At 48.4% G+C, this 19,709-nt stretch overlaps 1 protein-coding gene across 1 annotated transcript in view; it reads right to left on the bottom strand.

Annotated features, from left to right (window-relative positions):
* The window catches only part of LOC132008440 (receptor-type tyrosine-protein phosphatase eta-like), a 163,979-nt gene extending 145,469 nt beyond the window's left edge, over nt 1–18,510 (bottom strand). The window contains exon 1 of the mRNA XM_059387047.1: nt 18,243–18,510. Within this exon, the coding sequence (XP_059243030.1) occupies nt 18,243–18,503 (261 nt within the window). The 5' untranslated portion in view covers nt 18,504–18,510. The remainder of the gene's footprint in view (nt 1–18,242) is intronic.
* Between the last annotated feature and the right edge of the window lie 1,199 nt (nt 18,511–19,709).

Below are 19,709 nucleotides of genomic sequence, written 5' to 3'. Positions count from 1 at the left end.
AAAAAAAAAAAATTAATTAATTTTTCTTCAAAGATCACGTAAAACAGGTTCTGCGTGAATCACACAAAGTCAAAAAGCAATGTGAGGCAGTCCCCACACAGCTCGGTTGGCATGTCTGCAAATGCAAATATTAAATTTTAAAATCTGTTTTTAAAAACTGGTAACACCCAGTGCCCGTGAGGGCACAACGAAACAGGCAGGCTCATACGTTCTACCGGCGAGGCAAGCAACGCACTCCTTTTGGAAAGTCATTTGGCGAGGGGTGTCAAGGATTATTAAGCTAAAGAAGTAATTTCCGTTTCGCCAAGAAAGCTGCATGCGTGAAAATATGCATCCCTGCAGGACTCGTAACAGTGAAAAATTGGTTTCTGCTTGAATATCTAAATAGAAGAAAGGATAAGTGGATTACAGCACATCCGCACCCGGCAGCATCCTGGGGCTACTCAGAATTATGTCCATATCACCCTTGTATCACCATGGAGGGGGGTGGCGCTTCTCTTCGTTTAGCTGTTTGGCGTTAAAGGATCTGAAACTGTCCCTGCTCTGTGATCACAATTAATTTCGATAACAAGCCACCTGGCATAAATCACAGCTGTAACTACTTTAAAATTACAGTTCTGTGATGAGGGAGGAATATATGGCTTTTTTTTTTTTCTCCCTTTCTCAAGCTCCTAACTTCCTTTTCATCTTGTTATGCCACCCTGATATAATTAAGGAAAAATACAAAAATAAATAAAAACAAATGCATTTTGAAACTGCTTGATCTCACATCACTACTGAGGCCTGAATGAAGCAGCCACTGGAAATGCAGGGCTGCCCATTCACTCTTCTGTTTATCCAAACTGGGCAAATCCTGCTGGAAGAAAATGTCTCAGCAAGGTGACACCTGGCGCAGGCCTGTCCCAGTCACAGAGCTACATCTCCAATTAAAAGGGTCACAGCCTAGCAAAGGGCTCCCGTAAACTGGTATAGAAAATAAAGGGTTGACAAGCTGAGGCAATGGGATTGGGAATTACTGTTTTAATTGTTTTATTGATCATGGTCACGATGCTTGACACAAGGGAGGTCCTCGACAGGGATTTGAGGCAGAAATGTTTCACGTGGGAAAACGCACTTGTCCACCCACACTCTGTGAGTGTCCCGGGCCCAACGCACCATGCACACCCATCGGGGCCTGCCAAGTGTGCACACTAGGGCCTGTCAACAGAAACTGTGTCTGGAAGTGAGCACCTCCAGCAGACAGGAAATGGGTACTTTTGTCACCAACCTGAGAACAAAATGATAAGAAAAGTTAAATGTCACTGTGGGAGCAAAGGCCACAGGAGGAGGGGGAACTCGTGTTTACAGAGCATCTCTGCACTCTCTCTGTTCTGAGGCCATTTGAGCACGATTTCATAAATTCCAAACACCCTGATTCTAGAACCAACTTGCCAAAGCTTGAACCTGGTTCTTTCGTTGGTAAGCTGTGTGACCTCAGCCTGGGTGCTTAGCCTCTCCATTCCTCATTTTTCTCTCCTATAAAACAAAGCCAAGAAAGGAACCATATCATTAAGTGGTTCTGAGGACACACTCAGTGGAAACACAGAAAGCACTTAGCACGTTGCCTGGTGCGTGGAAAGCATTCAGCAGCAGCTAACCACTAGTGCTGTGATTCCATTTTGCAGACAAGAAGTGTCTATATCTATCTATAGATATAGATATAGATATAGATATAGATATAGATATAGATATAGATATAGATAGATATAGGGTGCCTGGGTGGCTCAGTGGGTTGAGCCTCTAACTTCGGCTCAGGTCATGTGCTCAGGGTCCTGGGATCGAGCCCGACATCGGGCTCCCTGCTCAGCAGGGAGGCTGCTTCCCCCCACCCCCCGCTCCTCTGCCTGCCTCTGCCTACTTGTGATCTCTCTCTCTCTGTCAAATAAATAAATAAAATCTTTTTTAAAAAATCTGTACATCTGTATTTTTTCACTAGAGCAAGCTAAACCCCACACCTGAGGATTACTATGATTTCCCCAAACACACACACACACACACAAAAACATTTAGGGCTGTCATGACAAAAGGTAAAAAGATCATAACTGGAAATAAGATAGTACCAGAAGGCAGTAAACCCAAATTCTAGTCAACTGTAATTGGGGGAAATACAAGCTTTGTGTCAGGGCTGTTCTTTCCACTCATCCCTTCAACAAACGTCTTTGGGTGACAGGCTCTGCTCCAGGTGTGAGGACGGAGCCAGGCACCACACAGAGAGGGACCTTACCTCCAGAAGCTCAGGTTCCAGGGCGTGGGCAAACAGAATAAGGAACTACTAACAGTTTCAGGGGGCGAGAAGGACAGAGGACGTGAGGCAGGACAGCGGGATGGGGACTCTGGCCAAAGGCCTAAGAAGCAGCCAGGAAGACGTGGGGGCCGTGAGGGCCCCTGAGAGAGACCGCAGGCAGGTTCCCGGGCCCACAGCATGGCGGCAGCTGGAGTGGGAAATGAGGAGGCTAAAAGGGGGTGGGTGGATGAGACGCAGTCAGAGGGGAAGGAGGGGTCTGCCCGCGCCCAGACCTGAGCTTCAGGGCCTCGCAGGCCACCACCTGCCTGGGCTGATACTAAGTGTGACACGAAACCACAGGGCGTTTCAAGCAGTGGAATGACGAGAGTTTGTGGGACAGGAAGAGTCTCGGCGTGAGAGTAAAAGAGCCTCACATAGGGCTGGCACTTCATAAAGGGTCCTTCTCCACAGGTTTCCCTGTTCTCGTGCCACTAACCCTCTGTAACCCTGGACAGTTGTGCACATTCTGGCCTCTGTTTGGGGGGGAAAAAGCGGGGGGGGGGGGGGTCAGTAGTTCTCAGCCCAGGCTGCACATTAACACCATGTGAAGAGTTCAAAGAAAAACACTAATGAGCAAGGCTGGGGATGGGGTGCCCACCCACCCAGATACTCAAATCCCACGACTCAGGAGTGCGGGCACCGATCCGTATTTCCTAGAAGCTCCACAGATGGGGGCCTGTTGAGAAGGACCCACTTAGAGGGGCTTCTAAGCCTTCTTCCCCCTCAGGGGCGTAAGCACTACCCAGGAGGAGCGCCCAAAGACACAACGTGCTGCCTTTGGGAGCGTGAGTTCCTCCTCACCGAGGACACGCAAGCAAAACTCACGTTCTCAGAGATAAAACTCAAGAATCAGACACCCTTCAAAGGTCTCTTCAGGGGGGGGCATCTGGGTGGCTCAGTTAAGGGTCTGCCTTTGCTCAGGTTGTGATTCCAAAGTCCCGGGATGGAGCCCTGAGCTGGGCTCCCTGCTCAGCAAAGAGTCTGCTTCTCCCTCTCTCCCTGTCTCTCTTTCTCTGCCCCTGCTCATGCTCTCTCTCTAATACATAAATAAAATCTTTCAAAAATAAATTTTTTTTCCAAAAAAGATTTTGAGATTTTATGACTTGCTAGGTGACACCAGTGAGCAAGTCCTAAGCCCCAGAGAGCAAATAAACAGCAAGTACACCGCTCCTTGCCTTTCTTGTGGCCACAGCAGACATCGCCAGTTGATCCCAGCACCATCTCCTGCTGAGCAGGCCAACCCCACTGATTGGACACTCCCTTCTATGCAGGACCCCACATAGCCACTATCAATCACTTGCAGATGGACACAAACTGGAACCCATTTGTCTTCCCTGGCCTAATGTCTCAGAGTCCTTTCTCACTCTCAATGAACCTTTTTATCTTCTTACCAGGAATGATTACCTACCAAGTTGCCAGGCAAGGTGCTTAGCTGGTTTGAGGCCAGACTGTGAAATCACGCATTCCATTCCTGACTCTCATACTCTCTATCCTCCCCAGGTGACATCCCGAGCCAGACAGCTGCACCCCCAAACATTTACCGGACAGGGCCTAAGACAGACCGTAGATAAGATCAGGGCAAGCCAGGGCTATTCCTGGAAAAACTCATGGGAGCTGATATCACTGAGTCGCCCCAAATGGGACACTGTGTGTGTGTGTGTGTGTGTGTGTGTGTGTGCGCGCGCGCGCGCGCACGCACCAGACACCATACTGGGAGCCTCCCCATGCATTTTCTTGTGGAATCGAGATCCCCAGCCTCTGAGGTGTTTATGTCCCCATTTGGCACATGAGAAAAGTCAGGGCTTTGAAAGCATTGTGTTGCTATTGGTCACAAAGCCAGAGAAGATCCTGGAATAGCCACATCCCTGGCTCTGGGCAAGTCCCTTCATCTCTGTTGCCTCCTCTCTACAACAGACGTGACCACCGATCAGCACGAGGGTAAAAGGAGGGCCCCATACACAGTGTAGACGGTACAGTGGACATTGCGGAATAATGGGCTAGGATCCGGGTAAAAGAAAATGGAGCCCCAGACAGCAGGATGTCCAGACCAGGTCTGACGCACACGGACTTCGGGAGCACTGGAGCGGCTTCACAGAGTGCTGTTTTCCTGAAAAGCTGCATGCACACTGAGTTTTCCGAAAGCCAATTGTCTTTGCCACTGGCCAGCCGGCATCACCAGGAAGTTTCAGTGGGTTTCCCAAGTTTCTCCTCCTGCCTCATTCCTGCTGGTGTCTCCTCTCCAGCTCGGACAGAATTATCTCTAGGTTTATGCCCTGGGGCCTAAAAGCTGAAAATTGCTACAGGGAGCTGCTGGGAGGGGGAACTTGGCAGTGCCTCTCTTTGTAATAGGATCTCCCTTTGACTGGGTCTATCATGGGTGTGGAACTTGGCACATTTGAGCCTCTCCCTCAACCTCACATCCCCAGCTGCACACCTACAGCATTAACACTGGCTTCTCCCCCACCCTGGAGAGAGAGGAGGGGAATAATGTAAGTTATCCCCATCTTGCAGAGCAGGAAACTGAGGCCGAGAACAAACGGAGTGATGATGCATAGGAATGAACCCCCAGGTGCCAAGACTCCTTGCACAGTGCTTCCTCTCCCACAGTATCCCTAAAAATTCTCCCTGAGCAAGAAGAGAATCAAATATGAGCCCTCTTCTGAGACCTAGCAACCTGGCTGTCTGTCCCATCTATAAAACTCTGGTTCGTGGGTACCTACTATCTCACTGGGAAGGCGGATCAGTTACAAACAGGATCTCATGGAGATAGAGGGACAACCAGCCCCCACTACTGAGAGTGCCAGGTACCAGCAACCTAAACCTTTGCTTCAACACAGGCACTGCCCAAAGCCATGGTTCTCAACCAGGACACGGTCCCCCTCAGGGGACATTTGGCACTATCTGAAGACATTTTTCATTATTACAAGTGTGAGTGTGTGTTGGTGGGGGAAGGGGTGCTTCCGGCATCTAGCAGGCAGGGATGTCACTAACCATCCTACCACGCACAGGACCGTCCCCAAAACAACAAATTAATGGGGCCCAAGCATCCATAGTGCTGTGGTTGAAAACCCTGGTTTAAAGGAAAAGAAGGCCTCACTCACCCCAACCACACTCTCAAGGGCAAAGCTGAAATGCCAGATTTCAGGGGAGAGCAAAGGCTCAGTGCTACACACATATCTTCCAAAAGAAATCAAAAGACTGGTGGCAAACTCAGTGGTCAGAAAGAGGCTGAGGGTCTAAGTCCCACCCCAGTACATTTATCCTCTCTTTATTATTTATCAAGTGTGCTGAACAATTCTCTGTAATATGTACTTTATTTTATGGACCTCCTATAACAACCTGAGAGCTGAGTCCTATTATTATCACTATTTTATAGTTAAGAAAATTGAGGCACAGAGAGGTACTAACATGGTCAAAGTAAAACAAGGAATTCCCACCCAGGCATCTGTTTCTAAAGCCCTGGGTTTTAACCATTGCATTATAGTGGCTTGGTCCCATGAACGAGCCCAGAGTGAGACTATCAACAAAGGTAACATCATCCTGCCTGATGTCCACCAGCATAGGAACAGACTCCCAGCAGCCAGGTGCCAGGAAGCCAAATTGGAGGTTATCATTGATGTTACAGAAGCCCAGGTCTGAGCTATGAAAACAATTTCAGTATCAAGTCTAAACTCTAATGAGAATGCAGGATCAGAGAACAAGGAAAGAGATTGTTTTGGGGGAGAATGGTTTGCAGGATAAGATGAGCCTGAGAAACAGGCTGAGGCATGAAATCAGAAGATGAGCATTTGATGATGAGACCAAGCTGTATGGAGCAGGTAGTAGAGCAATGGAAGAGACATGAGCTAGGCTGGAGAGTGGTAGAGTTCAAAGATGTGCTAGTGCTCAGCAAATAATTCCTGGAGGAAGAATTTAATGAGCGGGGATGGTCTCACCAGCAAGGAGAAATGGCCACCAGGACCATTATTCTGTTCCAGGAAAGGCTAGCTTTGGTTGGTTGTATGGGATCTCTCTCTTCTCTCATGCTCTTCTGCTCTAATTTAACTGAAATCATTCCCTTCTAGAGACAGTTGTGATTCAGAGGCTAGAAGAGCATCTTCAGACAGGCCAACATGTCTTAAGGAAAAGCTCTCATGCTTACATCCCCTACAATTTCTCTTCACGCAGTAGGATTTGGTGCCCATTTTAGATAATACTCGCAGGCATCAAGGCTCACAAAAGTTGAACACCTTCAGAGAAGATCTCAAACCTTGGGAACATGACAACCGCAGCCCCGAAGTCAGGAGATATTGTGTTAATGAAGAGGGGTAATTGGAAGTGAAAAGTTAAGGAGCTGCCAAACATCACAAACTGGACTTGGTGCCTTACACACCTTCCCTCACTTAACCCTAATAACTGGCAATCGTTATCACTTTCCAGATGACACAACAGGTTCCAAGTAGCTTAAGCACCTGGGCAGATAGAAGAGTGTGGATTTGGACCCATCCTTCTGCTAATACCAAAGGCCCATACTCCTCTTCTTACAGGACCCTCTTAAGTCATATGTGCCCAAGTTCAAGCTCTATGAAACCCAGACTCACTCCCAACAGTAAGACCAAGACTCCAACAAGATGGCATTATGTCATTTATTTGATTAGGGCCAAGGCCACAAAGTTTCAGGAAGTCTTTATCACAGATGGTTCCAGAATCCAAAATCCATGGCAAAGACTATCTTATCTTTTGTGGCTTTGGGAAGTAATTTACTTCTGCCACGTCATGACTCTGGGCAGCACCCACCCATCCCACAGAAGACGGCCCTCCTACATTTGAGACCTGCCCTCACACCCAGCTGTCCGTGCATGTAAGCAGTCCTGTTTGGCTCCCTCTTGTGCCCCCAAAGAAGCCCACACCCAGCTGGCTGAGGTACATGGCCACGGACCAGGTCATAACTCTTGGGACCTCAGTTTCCATCTCCATACCTACATCATAGGATTACATGAGTTCATACGTAAAAAGTGCTGATGATAATTCATAATTAATATTCAGCCTGTGGCACCTGCTACTGTTATTTCTATAACCTCAATTTATCCAAAGACAATCATCAGAGATGTGTTCAGAGATTGAATCCCAAAGTCATCTGAATAGGATTGATCACGGCAAAGAAAAAAAAAAGTCAAAAACAAACTGGAAGATTAATCACAGGAGAAATGAGATAAGGAACCTCTGTATAGGATACAACCGCTAAAAGTTACCAAGAGAAAAGAACATCTCCTGGCAAAGGAAAATGTTTGCAATATATTGTCACTACTTTGCAAACTGCCCCAAGTACAGACAGGAGAGTGAACTCACATCCCCAGAAACTGAAGATTTCTTTATGGTTGCTGAAAAGATTCTGGATGCAAATTTCACATCTAATCTACAATATGTCCATATTTGTTTGTTTCCAAAGAATATTAGAAAATATTTCCCACTACGTAAGAGTGATGCTCCAGGAAAAAGCCTCATGTTTATGCTGTAGCTTTCTGGGATACCCCCCTAGGGATGCATTTGCCCCCCTCACTGTAATACACACACACAAATATAAGTTACGAAACATGTCTTGCAGGTAATCCTATTTATGGATGGATGGATGGATGGACGGGTAGGGAGGGAGGGAGGGAGGAGGAAAATAAAAACATAAAGAAAAAATTACCATTCAAAATAGTTTAGGGGAGTGGAGATTACAGATAATTTTGCTTTCCTCTTTTATTTATCTACGTTTCCAATTTTTTTTAAGATTTTATTTATTAATTTGACAGAGAGAAATCACAAGTAGATGGAGAGGCAGCCAGAGAGAGAGAGAGATAGGGAAGCAGGCTCCCCGCTGAGCAGAGAGCCCGATGCGGGACTCAATCCCAGGACCCTGAGATCATGACCTGAGCCGAAGGCAGCGGCTTAACCCACTGAGCCACCCAGGCGCCCCTCCAATTTTTTTAATATAAAAAAATGACAACCTAAACTGACTCACCTGGGAATTAAATCAACCCCCTCTGGATGAGGACCCTCTCCAGTCAAGTGGGGGCTAAGGGCCTCCAGAGCATCAGCATGAGGTCCTGTGCAGATCAGCACAGGTGCAGTGAGGGCAGCACAACCTGGAGGTTAAAATTCTGGGCTGTGAGGCCAGGCAACGCCAAGTGGGAGTCCCCACTAATCACCAGATGGCTAATGGTCCCTCAGAACTTCGGAGCCCCCAAGATCTGCTCCTAAGTTCTCAGAGTACATGACACAGTAGGCAGGAAAGGTTTGCTTTCTACCTAACCCATTAACCAAAAAACACAAAGTTATAGCCAATAGCTTGTGCTACAGAGGTGTTCTTCAGAGGCGGTCCCCCTGCAGTTTCCAGAAGGGCAGCTACTTAAGAGTAGGCCCCCTCGGTGTCCAGTGGACCCGCTCCCTTCCTAGGGACCACCCTGAAAGCTGGTCCCTCTTGTACCAGCCACTGCAAGACCCTGTTCAGCTACATTTGGGGGCATTTACAGTGCATAACTGGGGACTTTATATACTGGTTTCCCACCATCTCTGGAAACCAAAGCCACCTCCACCCCACCCCCACATCTTCTGCCACTCGAAGGCCTATCCTAGCAGTTTCCAGTTTCTTGGACAATGCCGAAAGCCACAATAAGAAATTCATACTCTGTGCACTTCAGCACACATACGCACAGAGTATATGTAACGGAAACAAATTTCATGACACAACACTTACCTTTTCAACATGCAGTAAACCCTGAAACTCTCTAGTCCATCATTCTTTAATGCTGCTCATAACTTACTAAATTGGTTTTACGGCCCATGGTTTTAAACAGACTGCTTTCCCGCAGAGAGATCTAGGTTTTGGTTTTCCAAACTTCGCCCACGTTCTGGATCATATTAGGTGGAACCATGTTTGAGGGCCAATAGTCAAAGGACCAAAAATAATATTTCATATGGTTCAACCTAAAAGTATGTGCCTCTTGTACACGGATTCTAAATTTAATTAAGCTTTACAACTAGGCTACACTATGCGCAAAAGACAGATGACACCTGAATTGGACAAGTCACTTAGAGACAGATTGAGCCACACCTTAAGTGGGAAGGACAGGGGCACCTGGGTGGCTCAGTTAAAGGTCTGCCTTCAGCTCAGGTCATGATCCCAAGGTCCTGGGATCGAGCCCCACATTGGAGAGTCTGCTTTGCCCACTGCTTGCTGCCGCTCACCCTACTCGTGCTCGCTCCTTCTCTCTCTCCCTCTCTGTCAATCTTCCTCTCTGTGCGAGATTTATTTGACACAGAGAGAGAGAGCACAAGCAGAGGGAGTGGCAGGCAGAGGGAGAAGTAGGTAGAGGGAGAAGCAGGCTCCCTGCTGAGCAAGGAGCCTGATGTGGGACTCAACCCCAGGACTCTGGGCTCATAATCTGAGCAGAAGGCAGACTATAAAATCTTTTTAGATAAATAAATAAATAGTGGGAATGACTCACAGGAATGCTGTAAGCTCATATATGCTGAAGGGCTTTGTAACCTATAAGGTAAACATAATTTTTTAAATCTTTCTAAGAGCTAATGTATGCCAGTACCCCCAGCAAAATAAGATGATAAAACAACAGCCAACATCTTTTTTTGAGGGTTTATTTCACACTAAGAACATGTTATGTGGATCCATTTAATCCATATTTTTGTTGTCCCCATTTTCCAGATGAGAACAAGTACAGCTCTGAGCATAAGAGTTCTTGAAGGTGTCAGGTCTGTCCAACTCCCAAGATGGTATGCTAAACTCTACCCACACCGAGCTCTCTGCAGCTCTCTGTCTCCGGGCTCAGGAAAAGGACTGCCAGCAAGGTCCACTTCCAGTGGGTAAGGAAGAGCACCTATGACACAAGGACATGAGAAGAAGGCAGTCCTTGGGCCAGGAGCAGGAGCTGCAGGACCACCTTGCAGCTGTAGAAACCAGTGGTACAGTCAGGACAGACTCCCCTGCTCTCCCACCTCCTGCAATTAGAACCAAGGTTTATATCTTTACTTTTGATTGGTGGTATTAAATAACTCCTCTTGGCCCTGCAGGAAAGGTACCCAGAGCAGAGAGGCAGGCACAGCCAGAGCTGGCCAGGTCGCAAAACAAAGAGAAATGCTCAAGTTAATGCAAGCAGAACCCTATTTTTTAAAGACCACAGTCAGTAGTCCTATGCTTCTCAGTGGCTAGGACCACCCTGGCCACTCTTCACTCATATCTTGTGGTCATTTAACCTATATTAATTATATTCACTGTCAAAAGAGAAATATAATTTGTTACTTTTTTAAGATTTATTTCTTTATTTGAGAGAGAGACAGAGCAGGGGAGGGACAGAGGGCAAGGGAGAGAGAGAGAGAATCTCAAGCAGACTCCTGCTGAGTGCGGAGCCTGATACAGGTTTTGATCTCACAACCCTGAGATCCTGACCTGAGCCAAAACAAAGAGTCAGACACTTAACTGACTGAGCCAGCCAGGTGTCCTGAGATACGTTAATTTAAATTATGCTATCAGGGAAGCGTACATGGCTCCACATTATACATTTGAATACATATATATGCATATGTGTGTGTGTAAACATTCTATTGTGGACTTAATCTCTTAAATCCAATTTAAAAGATTCTGTGGCACAATTTTGACAAGTCATCATTATGGCCGTGTGCCCTAACTTGAAAATCTAAATTCTGAGAAAATGGAATATTCTATTAAATATTGTTCTATTTCTGTGCCCATTTATAAAGAACTTTGACATAATGAGATCTCAACTTATCCAACTACCCTGTGTGAGAAGTACTATTAGTATTATTAGCATTTTAGAAATGTGAACTCTAAGGATCAGAAAGGTTCAGGCACCTGCCCAAGATCACAGCTAGTTAGATGGGAGAGGCAGGGTTCTAACCAAGCAATCCGGTTCCAAGCTCTATAGTCTCTATAGTCTCTTCACCATCCAGGGATCTTATTTATTTCTGAGTCCCTGAAGAACAAGGGCCACATCGAAAATAGTTGGAAAATACACATATTTCCAACACAAATGAGAGCCATAGGACAAACTTCTTTAATTTCCCAAGACCCTGTACAAATCAATAACAAAATGGCAATCTTTTTTCTTTCTTTTTAACGAACAGGGAGTTAGCTAGAAAGTAAAGAAGGAAGGAAGGAAGGAATGCAGATGTCCAAAACATAGGAAAAAATATTCCACTAATTCAGAGATATAAATAAAAGTAGCAAGATACAATTTTTCACCTCTCAGACTGGCACACATTTAAAAATTTAACAATCCTCGGGGCACCCGGCTGGCTCAGGCAGTAAAGCATGCAACTCTTGATCTCAGGGTTGTAAGTTCAAGCCCCACGTTGGGTGCAGAGATTACTTAAAGAAAAAAAAAAAAACTTTAAAAGATTAAAAAAATAAAATTTAATAATCCTCAGTTCTCAAACCTATGGGTGGGGGCAGGTAAACTGGAGCAATGTTTCTGGAGGAAACAACAACAGCTACCAAACTTTAAATGCATGTACCCTCTAATGCAACAATCCTAAAATTAGAAATTTATCCTATGGATATCCTTCTGAAAGTGACAAGAAATTGGCATGAAAGACATTCTCTGAAGCGTGATTTGTAAAAGGCTTGGGGAAGGGGCACTAAAAACAGTTAAAGTGGGGGCGCCTGGGTGGCTCAGTGGTTAAGCTGCTGCCTTCGGCTCAGGTCATGATCTCAGGGTCCTGGGATCAAGTCCCGCATCGGGCTCTCTGCTCAGCAGGGAGCCTGCTTCCCTCTCTCTCTCTCTGCCTGCCTCTCTGCCTACTTGTGATTTCTCTCTGTCAAATAAATAAATAAAATCTTTAAAAAAAAAAAAAACAGTTAAAAGTGTCCCCTGATAAGGGCATGGTCAAATAAATCATGGTAACTTCACACATCAGAATCCCAAGCAGTCATTTAAAAGAATGAGTTAAAGCTGTCAGTAAAGGTATTAAATAATCTCTAAAATAACAAAGTAAATTAAAAGGCTAAGTAGACTCCAATATATACATAAAGTTTTCAATGTAATTATTTTAAAAGATTAATGCAGATACATGTATACATTACAAAGAAACATTTTTCCTCCTGGAAGGAAACCAAGGATACCCACAGTGATTACCTCCGAAGAAAACTGATATTTTTCTAACGCTATACAGCTTTAGATTGGAGGATTTTTAACCTGAGAATCCTAGGCTGTTTCAAAAAGTCTACGAAATGCTTGAAATTGGATACAAAGTTGTAAATATATGCATTCCTTTTAGGGAGAAGATACTTCTCTTTTACATACTCTGTAAGGGTCTCATACCCCCACCTCACCCCCCAGAAAGATTAAGAACCACCGTGTTATAGACTCCACACTGGTGCTAAGTTTTAATATTCACTCACTTATTTACCCAGAAGCCATGAAATAACACTGGGCTAGGGCCCGGCTCAGGCACCCAGAAAACCACCACCCATTCCTGCCCTGGAGAAGGAGATAGTTTGGAGCATAATGACAACATTGTCTGCTCAAGACTCAGAAATGGCAACAGGGTACAGCTTTCCTCTAACAGGAAGAAGGAAAAGTGGAACTGAAAATTATTTGCATGTTTAAAATTAGACCTTCTGTGGGAGCTGACACTATGTCGCTTTCAAAAGGCCCCCTAATCCACCGTTTCAGTCCCACCAGCCCCTCCACCCAGGCATTTACATGTCATGAAAATTCTGAGACAATGGGATGACTACAGCTATCACTAATAAGGAAGTAATAACAAATTTCCTACAGCTCCCGTCCTCTGCAGGGTCACCAGGAAAGCCACACAAGGCAGTGACAAACTACAGTGGACTTCTCTCGCCTGAGAAAACTGCCGTTTCCAGGGATCTCGACTTAGAGACCCTCTGCCCCCACTCATCCCTGTCAGGGGTGCGGGAGGTGGAGGACAGCGAGGACATCACACACACACACAGCCTGTATCACACTTGTGAGCGGCTGGCTGGGGGCGATCAGAGTAACCTCTCACTCCCAAGGCCTGTAAGTCACGAATGCAGGCTGCCTGCTGTGTGCCCAGTACTTCCGAAACTGAAGCAGTTTTTCACCTTTACAAGTTTGCCATAACCATATCATCATTTCATAAACAGGTACCCAGTATTTTTCTTCAGATCAGCTTTTTATTAAACATAAATAATTTATAAGCCAAGATACTACATTTAGCCTCACTCTACCTATAAAATCATGGGCATGTTATGCAACTTACTATTTTTTTATTAATACCCCCTAAAATAAATAATTCCTAACATTTAAAAAAAAAAAAAAAGTTTTGTGACTGAGCTAAGTTTACCGTGCATGATGCCCACAGGCGTCACTCTGTGAGAAGCGCCTGATAAGGATTTGTTATATGAACTAATGTTGTGAAGCCCCACTTTTTCTCCCCAAACAACAGCCGTAGCCACAACCTTAGAATCATGCCTTAGATTTCATATGGCAGTTCCTCTTCTATCATATTTGCTCCTCTTCAGCGGCCCCGGGAAGCAGGAAGTGTTAGTCCCATTTTCCAGATAAGGAAATGAGGAGTCACCGAGGTTAAGGGACTTGCCCAAGTTTATGCAGCAACTAAGTGGCAGAGCGAGGACCCGAACCCAGGTCTCTCCACTCCAGAGCCTGGCTCCACGAAGACTCAGGCTCTCAAAGCAAGAAGAGCAGGAAGGAGGTACCTGGGTTGTCCGTATCACAAACAGAGCAGACCCTATAGAGTACAAGATGCAGAGAAGCCAAAAGGACTCCCTGCCCCATCAGGGTTCAGAACCCACAAGCCCGTTCTTCACCACAAGTCTGTCCTCATGTCTCACTTGCACACTGAAGAACTTCTCTAAAATATATGACTTTGTACAGCACGAGACCGTAAACGGGGAGCAGTGAAGGCAATAGGCCTGGCTCTAACGAATCCCAGTTATAAATCCTGGGTAAGCACAGAATCCCAGTTTTCTCTCAGATAAAATGGGAACATGAACAGCACCTACCTTTTAGTATTTCTGAAATGGTCAAATGAGATAATGCATTCAAACCCTGACCACAGTATCTGCCACGTATAATGTTACCTATTAATTATAATATTACCAGCAGTGTGAGGTTAAAGAGGAAATATACAGAAAATTGCCTCTTACTCTGCACTCAAAATAATTCCCTTGGCCAAGCAGTGAATGGACTAAGAAGTAATTGCAGGCCATGTGTGGGCTAAACCCAGGCCTACAAGTCATCCAGCAACTCTACCTCGGCCTCAACCCCAAGCAAAAAATTACTTTTGGGAGCTAAATAACCTCTTTGCTGACCAAAATTGTTCACTCAGGAGCCAGGATTCTCCCTGCTCAGGAAAGCTTGGGGATCCGTGGTTGTCTTCATGGTGGGGCTCAACTTGAAATCAGCTCAAAGTCACAGTCTAACCATAAACCAGCCTGCTCTGTTTTCTTAAACTGTCTGCAAACAAAACATAATCGTTTGGTTTCTCCATTGTTGTTCTGAAGCAAAACAAAATATTTGAAGTCACCCATATGAGATTTTAACAAGCAACTTTAAGAGGAGTCAACATATTTTTTGTAGTCCGGATGAAGCAGGTAGGTAAGCAGGCTTAAGAATTAGCTATTATAGATCACAGATGCAAACACTTATTATTCACCAGGAAACAAGAAAGCAAAGAAAAAACAAATCCAACAAAACAAGACCAACAAAACAGCTATCAGTCGCCAGCTTCTTTCTTTCTTTCTTCCTTTTTTTCTTCCTTTCTTCCCCCCCCCCCCCCCATTTTAAAGCAGCCCGCTTTCAAGCTCTTTCTTAAAGAATCTGTCAGGACTATTTCCCAAGAAAAGGAGGGGAGGGCGCCAGGGGACAGGACCATTCGGTCACAGTGCCTAAAACATTCACATAAACCAAAATTAGTGTGCAAAAATGCTACAAGAATGGGTGGAGTCAGACACTTCAACTAGCACTGTCCTCATGTTGGAATCATCTCTGACAGTCCTTCCTGTCTTGAAGAAGGGGAATGAGATGCCAGGGTCAAAAATGGCTTTTCCGTCCCGTACTAAGCACTGGAACTTCCAGCATCTCCTCTCTTCAGCCTCCAAACCCATCCCTATTAATTCCCTCACAGAGCTGTGTCTTTTCCACGCCTTGTCCATTTTTTTGACCTGCTACAGTTGCTTCCATGTAACACACACACACACACACACAGCCCATCCAAGCTTCAGAAAACCACATCTCCTAAAGGTACAAACTTCAGAAATCTCAAGTATGACTTCCAATCTCAAACATGTTTCCTTTTGAAAAATTCAATTTATACCCACAGTATAAGGCTTACCCAGTGAGGTAGGGCTATGCCTATAGTTAAAAGTAACAGCAAAGGGACATCTGGGTGGCTCAGAGGTTAAGCCTCTGCCTTCCACTCAGGGTCCTGGGATCGAGCCCCACATCAGGCTCTCTGCTCAGTGGGGAGCCTGCTTCTCCTTCTCTCTGCCTGCTTCTCTGCTTACTTGTTATTTCTGTCAAAAAAAATAAATAGGGAGGCGCCTGGGTGGTTCAATGGGTTAAAGCCTCTGCCTTCTGCTCGAGCCATGATCCCAGGGTCCTAGGACCAAGCCCCGAATCAGGCTCTCTGCTCAGTGGGGAGCCTGCTTCCCTTACTCTCACTCTGCCTGCCTCTCTGCCTACTTGTGATCTCTGTCTGTCAAATAAATAAAAAAAATCTTAAAAATAATAATAATAATAAAATCTTAAAAAAAAAAAAAAGTAAGAGCAAAGTAAAACATGGCAGAAGAAAGGAAAAAAAAGAGAGAGAGAGAAAGTATCAAGAAAAGACTAGGCAGAGGCACATAACACAAGTTTCAGTCCCAGCTCCTCCACTGTCTTGCCAGGTGACCTCAGCCTGATCGCCGTCTTCTCTAGGCCTCAATATTCTCACCTAAAAAATAAAGGGTTTGGACTATCTTGAAAGTCTGGTCGAAAATTCCCTGAAGTAGCCACTCTCAAAATGAACTGTCAACTGTGGATTTTGAAAACACTTTTTCAGAGAGCCTTTTAGATTTCCTATTTTATAATGTATCCCAAAATGAGAAATAGTTGCCTTGAGTTTCCACAGAACACATTAGAGAGGAAGGAAATATCTGAATAGGGGACAAGCAGACTGAAATACAAGGAAGAATTGGGCAAGTAATTGATTTACCCCAGACATTTTTTCACTGATTCAAAGCATAGCTAGCAACCCCCATGGACAAAGTAAAAACATAATATAATAAAAAATATATGTGTGTCAAATTAAACTAAAAACAAATGAAGAACAAATACTTCTTTAGTATAAACTTTGGTCCAAGAGATCTTCAATTACGAGGCAATTTTCTTTTTAATCTCGTAGACTGCTCTATGTGAATTTCCTTACAGGGACAGGGAGAAGGCGGTCCATACACACTGTGTCTTAACGAAACCCCATCTGGACACCTTTTAATGTTTACAAAGCTCTTTCAGACATTAACCAGTGGACGCTCCTCAAACAATTCTTGGGGGCAGGTGGTGTTAGCCCACCCTACAAACGCTATTAAAGAAGGTGTGGGAAACTGAAGCCCGGCCCTAGAGCTAATTGAGTGTTTTCTGCAGGAGGAGGTCATACTGCCTTCCAAGGTCTGCTGAAGAAAACTGGGAGGGGAGGTGTGCACCCAGAGCAACTCTTTGGGTGTGAAGAGTTCCTACAGGCCCCAGGCCCCAGTTCCCTTATCCTGCCTTGCTAGGCTTCTTTGCCGCCCCAAGGATGGTGTTTCTGTTCTCAGACAATCCTGTATCTGTGCTTGAAAAGTTTTCCCTGAAACCAGGTTCCATCCTTAGCCAATAACTCATTTCCCGGGCTTCCAACATTGTCTCCTTAGAGCTGTTGTTCGTATAAAACAAGCGAGATTTTCATTAACAAAATGCACAATAGGGGTATCACCAGGCCCCTTTCGTTCGCGGGTGCAGCACCCTAGCAGGCTCCTAGAAGACTGTGAAGACAAACCCGCTTGCTCAGCTCCCGCGACCAGGGCTGGGTGATTCTGCTCTTTCACTTCTCCCTCTCAAGTTCCCTATCTGTGACATGGGAACGTCTCCCAGCTGCCCAGCCTCAGCCCCAATGGGAATACTACGAAGGGGAAACGGCGCTTTCAGAAAGGTCGGTCGCCAAAATGCCAGGCACAGCAGTATCTGAAAAGCGAAGCTAGAAAACAGGGCCGTGCGGGGAGAGCCTGCGCCCACAAAGCACGAAATAAACGCCCAGGGAAGCAAGCAGTTTCTCCGGGAAGGGGACCGTCGCCTTGACGAAAGCTTGCGAGGGGCCACCTTTGACCGAGCTGGGGACTCCCCCCCACAGAAGCGGTCCCCTCGGCCCGGAGGGCCCGCACCCGGCCCTGCCCCGGCTCCCCCGGCCGCCGCCGCTGCCGGTCGGCCCGGCCCCTCGGGCCCCTGCAGGCCGGGTCGGAGGTCGGCCGCGCTCGGCCAGGCCGGCCCCGCTCCGCGACGAGAGCCCTTCGCAAACACGCCCCCTCCGGCCGCCGCGGGCGGGCTAGCCGGGCCCGCGCCGGCCAGATGTGACCAGCTCCGGGAAGGGCCGGGCCAGAGACGGCCTGGAGCCAGCGCGGGGGCTTCCCCTGGGAGGCCACGGGCACCCCGGGACCCCGGATCCCGCCGCGCTGGACTGGGCAGCCGGGGCAGGGGCTCGGTCGCCGGCGCGCGAGGCCGGCTGGGTTCCTGCGAGCCCCCTCCAAGAAGGGGTGCTCGGAGCCCTCGGGCTCCTCGCCACCTCCCGCGAACCCCGCCAACAGGGCACACCCGGGCAGGTGCAGGGGATGCCAGTCCCGCCCCCACCCTTCGTGCCCGCCCCCCCCCACCCCCGCTCCCGGGCCCACCCGGCCGCTCACCTGGCCCAGGCGCAACAGCAGCAGCAGCGGCGGCAGCACCCAGCGCAGCCCCGGCGAGCGCGGAGGCGGCCGCGCCTCCCGCGCCGCCCGCTTCATGCCCTGCGCGCCCTGGAACGTGCCCGGGACGCGCGAGTCGGGCCCCGCCGTGCGCCCGAACCCGGGCGCCCTCGTCGCCGCCTCCAGCCGCCGCCTCCTCCTCCTCCTCCTCCAGCCCGTCCGCCTAGTCCCCGCTCCGCCCGCCCCGGGCCTCCCCGGGGACATGGCAGCGGCGGCGGCGGCGGCGGCGGCCACACGGCGGAGCCTGGCGCGGCTGCCGCGGGAGGGACGCGTCCCTGGGCGCGCAGGGGCTTCGCGGGGCGGAGCAAGCGGCGCCCACCCCCCGCGCGCGGCGCCCAGATCCCGGCTCCTGCGGCTCCGGCGGCTCCCGCTGCCTCCTCCGCGCGTCATGCGGCTCCGGCTGCAGGGAGCCGCGGCAAGCGCTCAGCCCCCTCCCTTCCCCCTCCCCCTCTGAATATTCATCGCTTCCTCCCGCCCGGCCGGCCAGGCGGCTGCAGAGCACCGCGGCCCCTCGCCGCCCTCCCGCTACAGCCCCCGCCCCCGCCCAACCGGCCGGGCGGCGGGCGGCGGGGAGGGGGCGGTAGCGCGCCCCGCGCGCGCCCTGGCGGCTCCCCTCCGGCGGGCAGAGGAAGCGCCCCCGCCGTGCCCGCCCTCTCCGCGCAGCCCTCCCACATTCCTGGGGCTCGGGACCCGGGACCCGCTCGGCGGCTCTCGAGCCGCGCTAGCCGGTACCCCACGGTACAGGCGTCCCAGCCTCCGCTCCGTGCCCCGGGGTTTGGGTCACCAGCTGTTGACCGGGATCCCTGCCGAGGGCACAGCCAGGCCTGCGTTTAGACAACGATCCCGCGAAGGCCTGCTAGACCTGCCCGGGGGGTGGGCGTGGGGGTGAATGAACCCCTAAATTGTAGGAGACGTGCTGTGTGCTGTGCTCTCCCCGCCCCCATCCTCCCCGGCTGAGAGGCGGAGAGCGGGCATGGGACCCGGTCAGGTGATTGGGACCCCGGCTCTGGCGTATGGCAAACCTAGCTCTCTGCTAGTAACGAGCTGTGTGACCTCCGGAAGCGGCATTTCACCTCTCTGGACCTCTCCACTTATCTGCGGAATGAAATTAATACTAGTACTTTTTTAGGGAGACCCGACTGACAATTACATGAAATACCGGCAGAAAAGTCTTAAACCCGGGGCATGACACATAATGGGCCTCAGTAAGCATTCGCTCTGCCCGCAGCTTTCATCGCGTCATCGAAGAAGACCGCGAGCTGCAAGGGTTTCAAGACGACTGTAGGTGTTACTACTATGCCAGCGCACAAAAGAGAAAACTGAGGATCTGGGAGGCGAAGCCCGTTGCCCTAGGAGAAGTAATGAGAGAAAGGGCCAAGCCAAGGAGTGCCGGGGAGGGAGAGATGAATT

Source organism: Mustela nigripes, unplaced genomic scaffold (assembly GCF_022355385.1).
Source record: "Mustela nigripes isolate SB6536 unplaced genomic scaffold, MUSNIG.SB6536 HiC_scaffold_148, whole genome shotgun sequence".
In the NCBI taxonomy this organism is placed as follows: Eukaryota; Metazoa; Chordata; class Mammalia; order Carnivora; family Mustelidae; genus Mustela; species Mustela nigripes.
The sequence above is the reverse complement of the archived record's forward strand: the minus strand, read 5'-3'. Positions and strand labels throughout refer to the sequence as shown.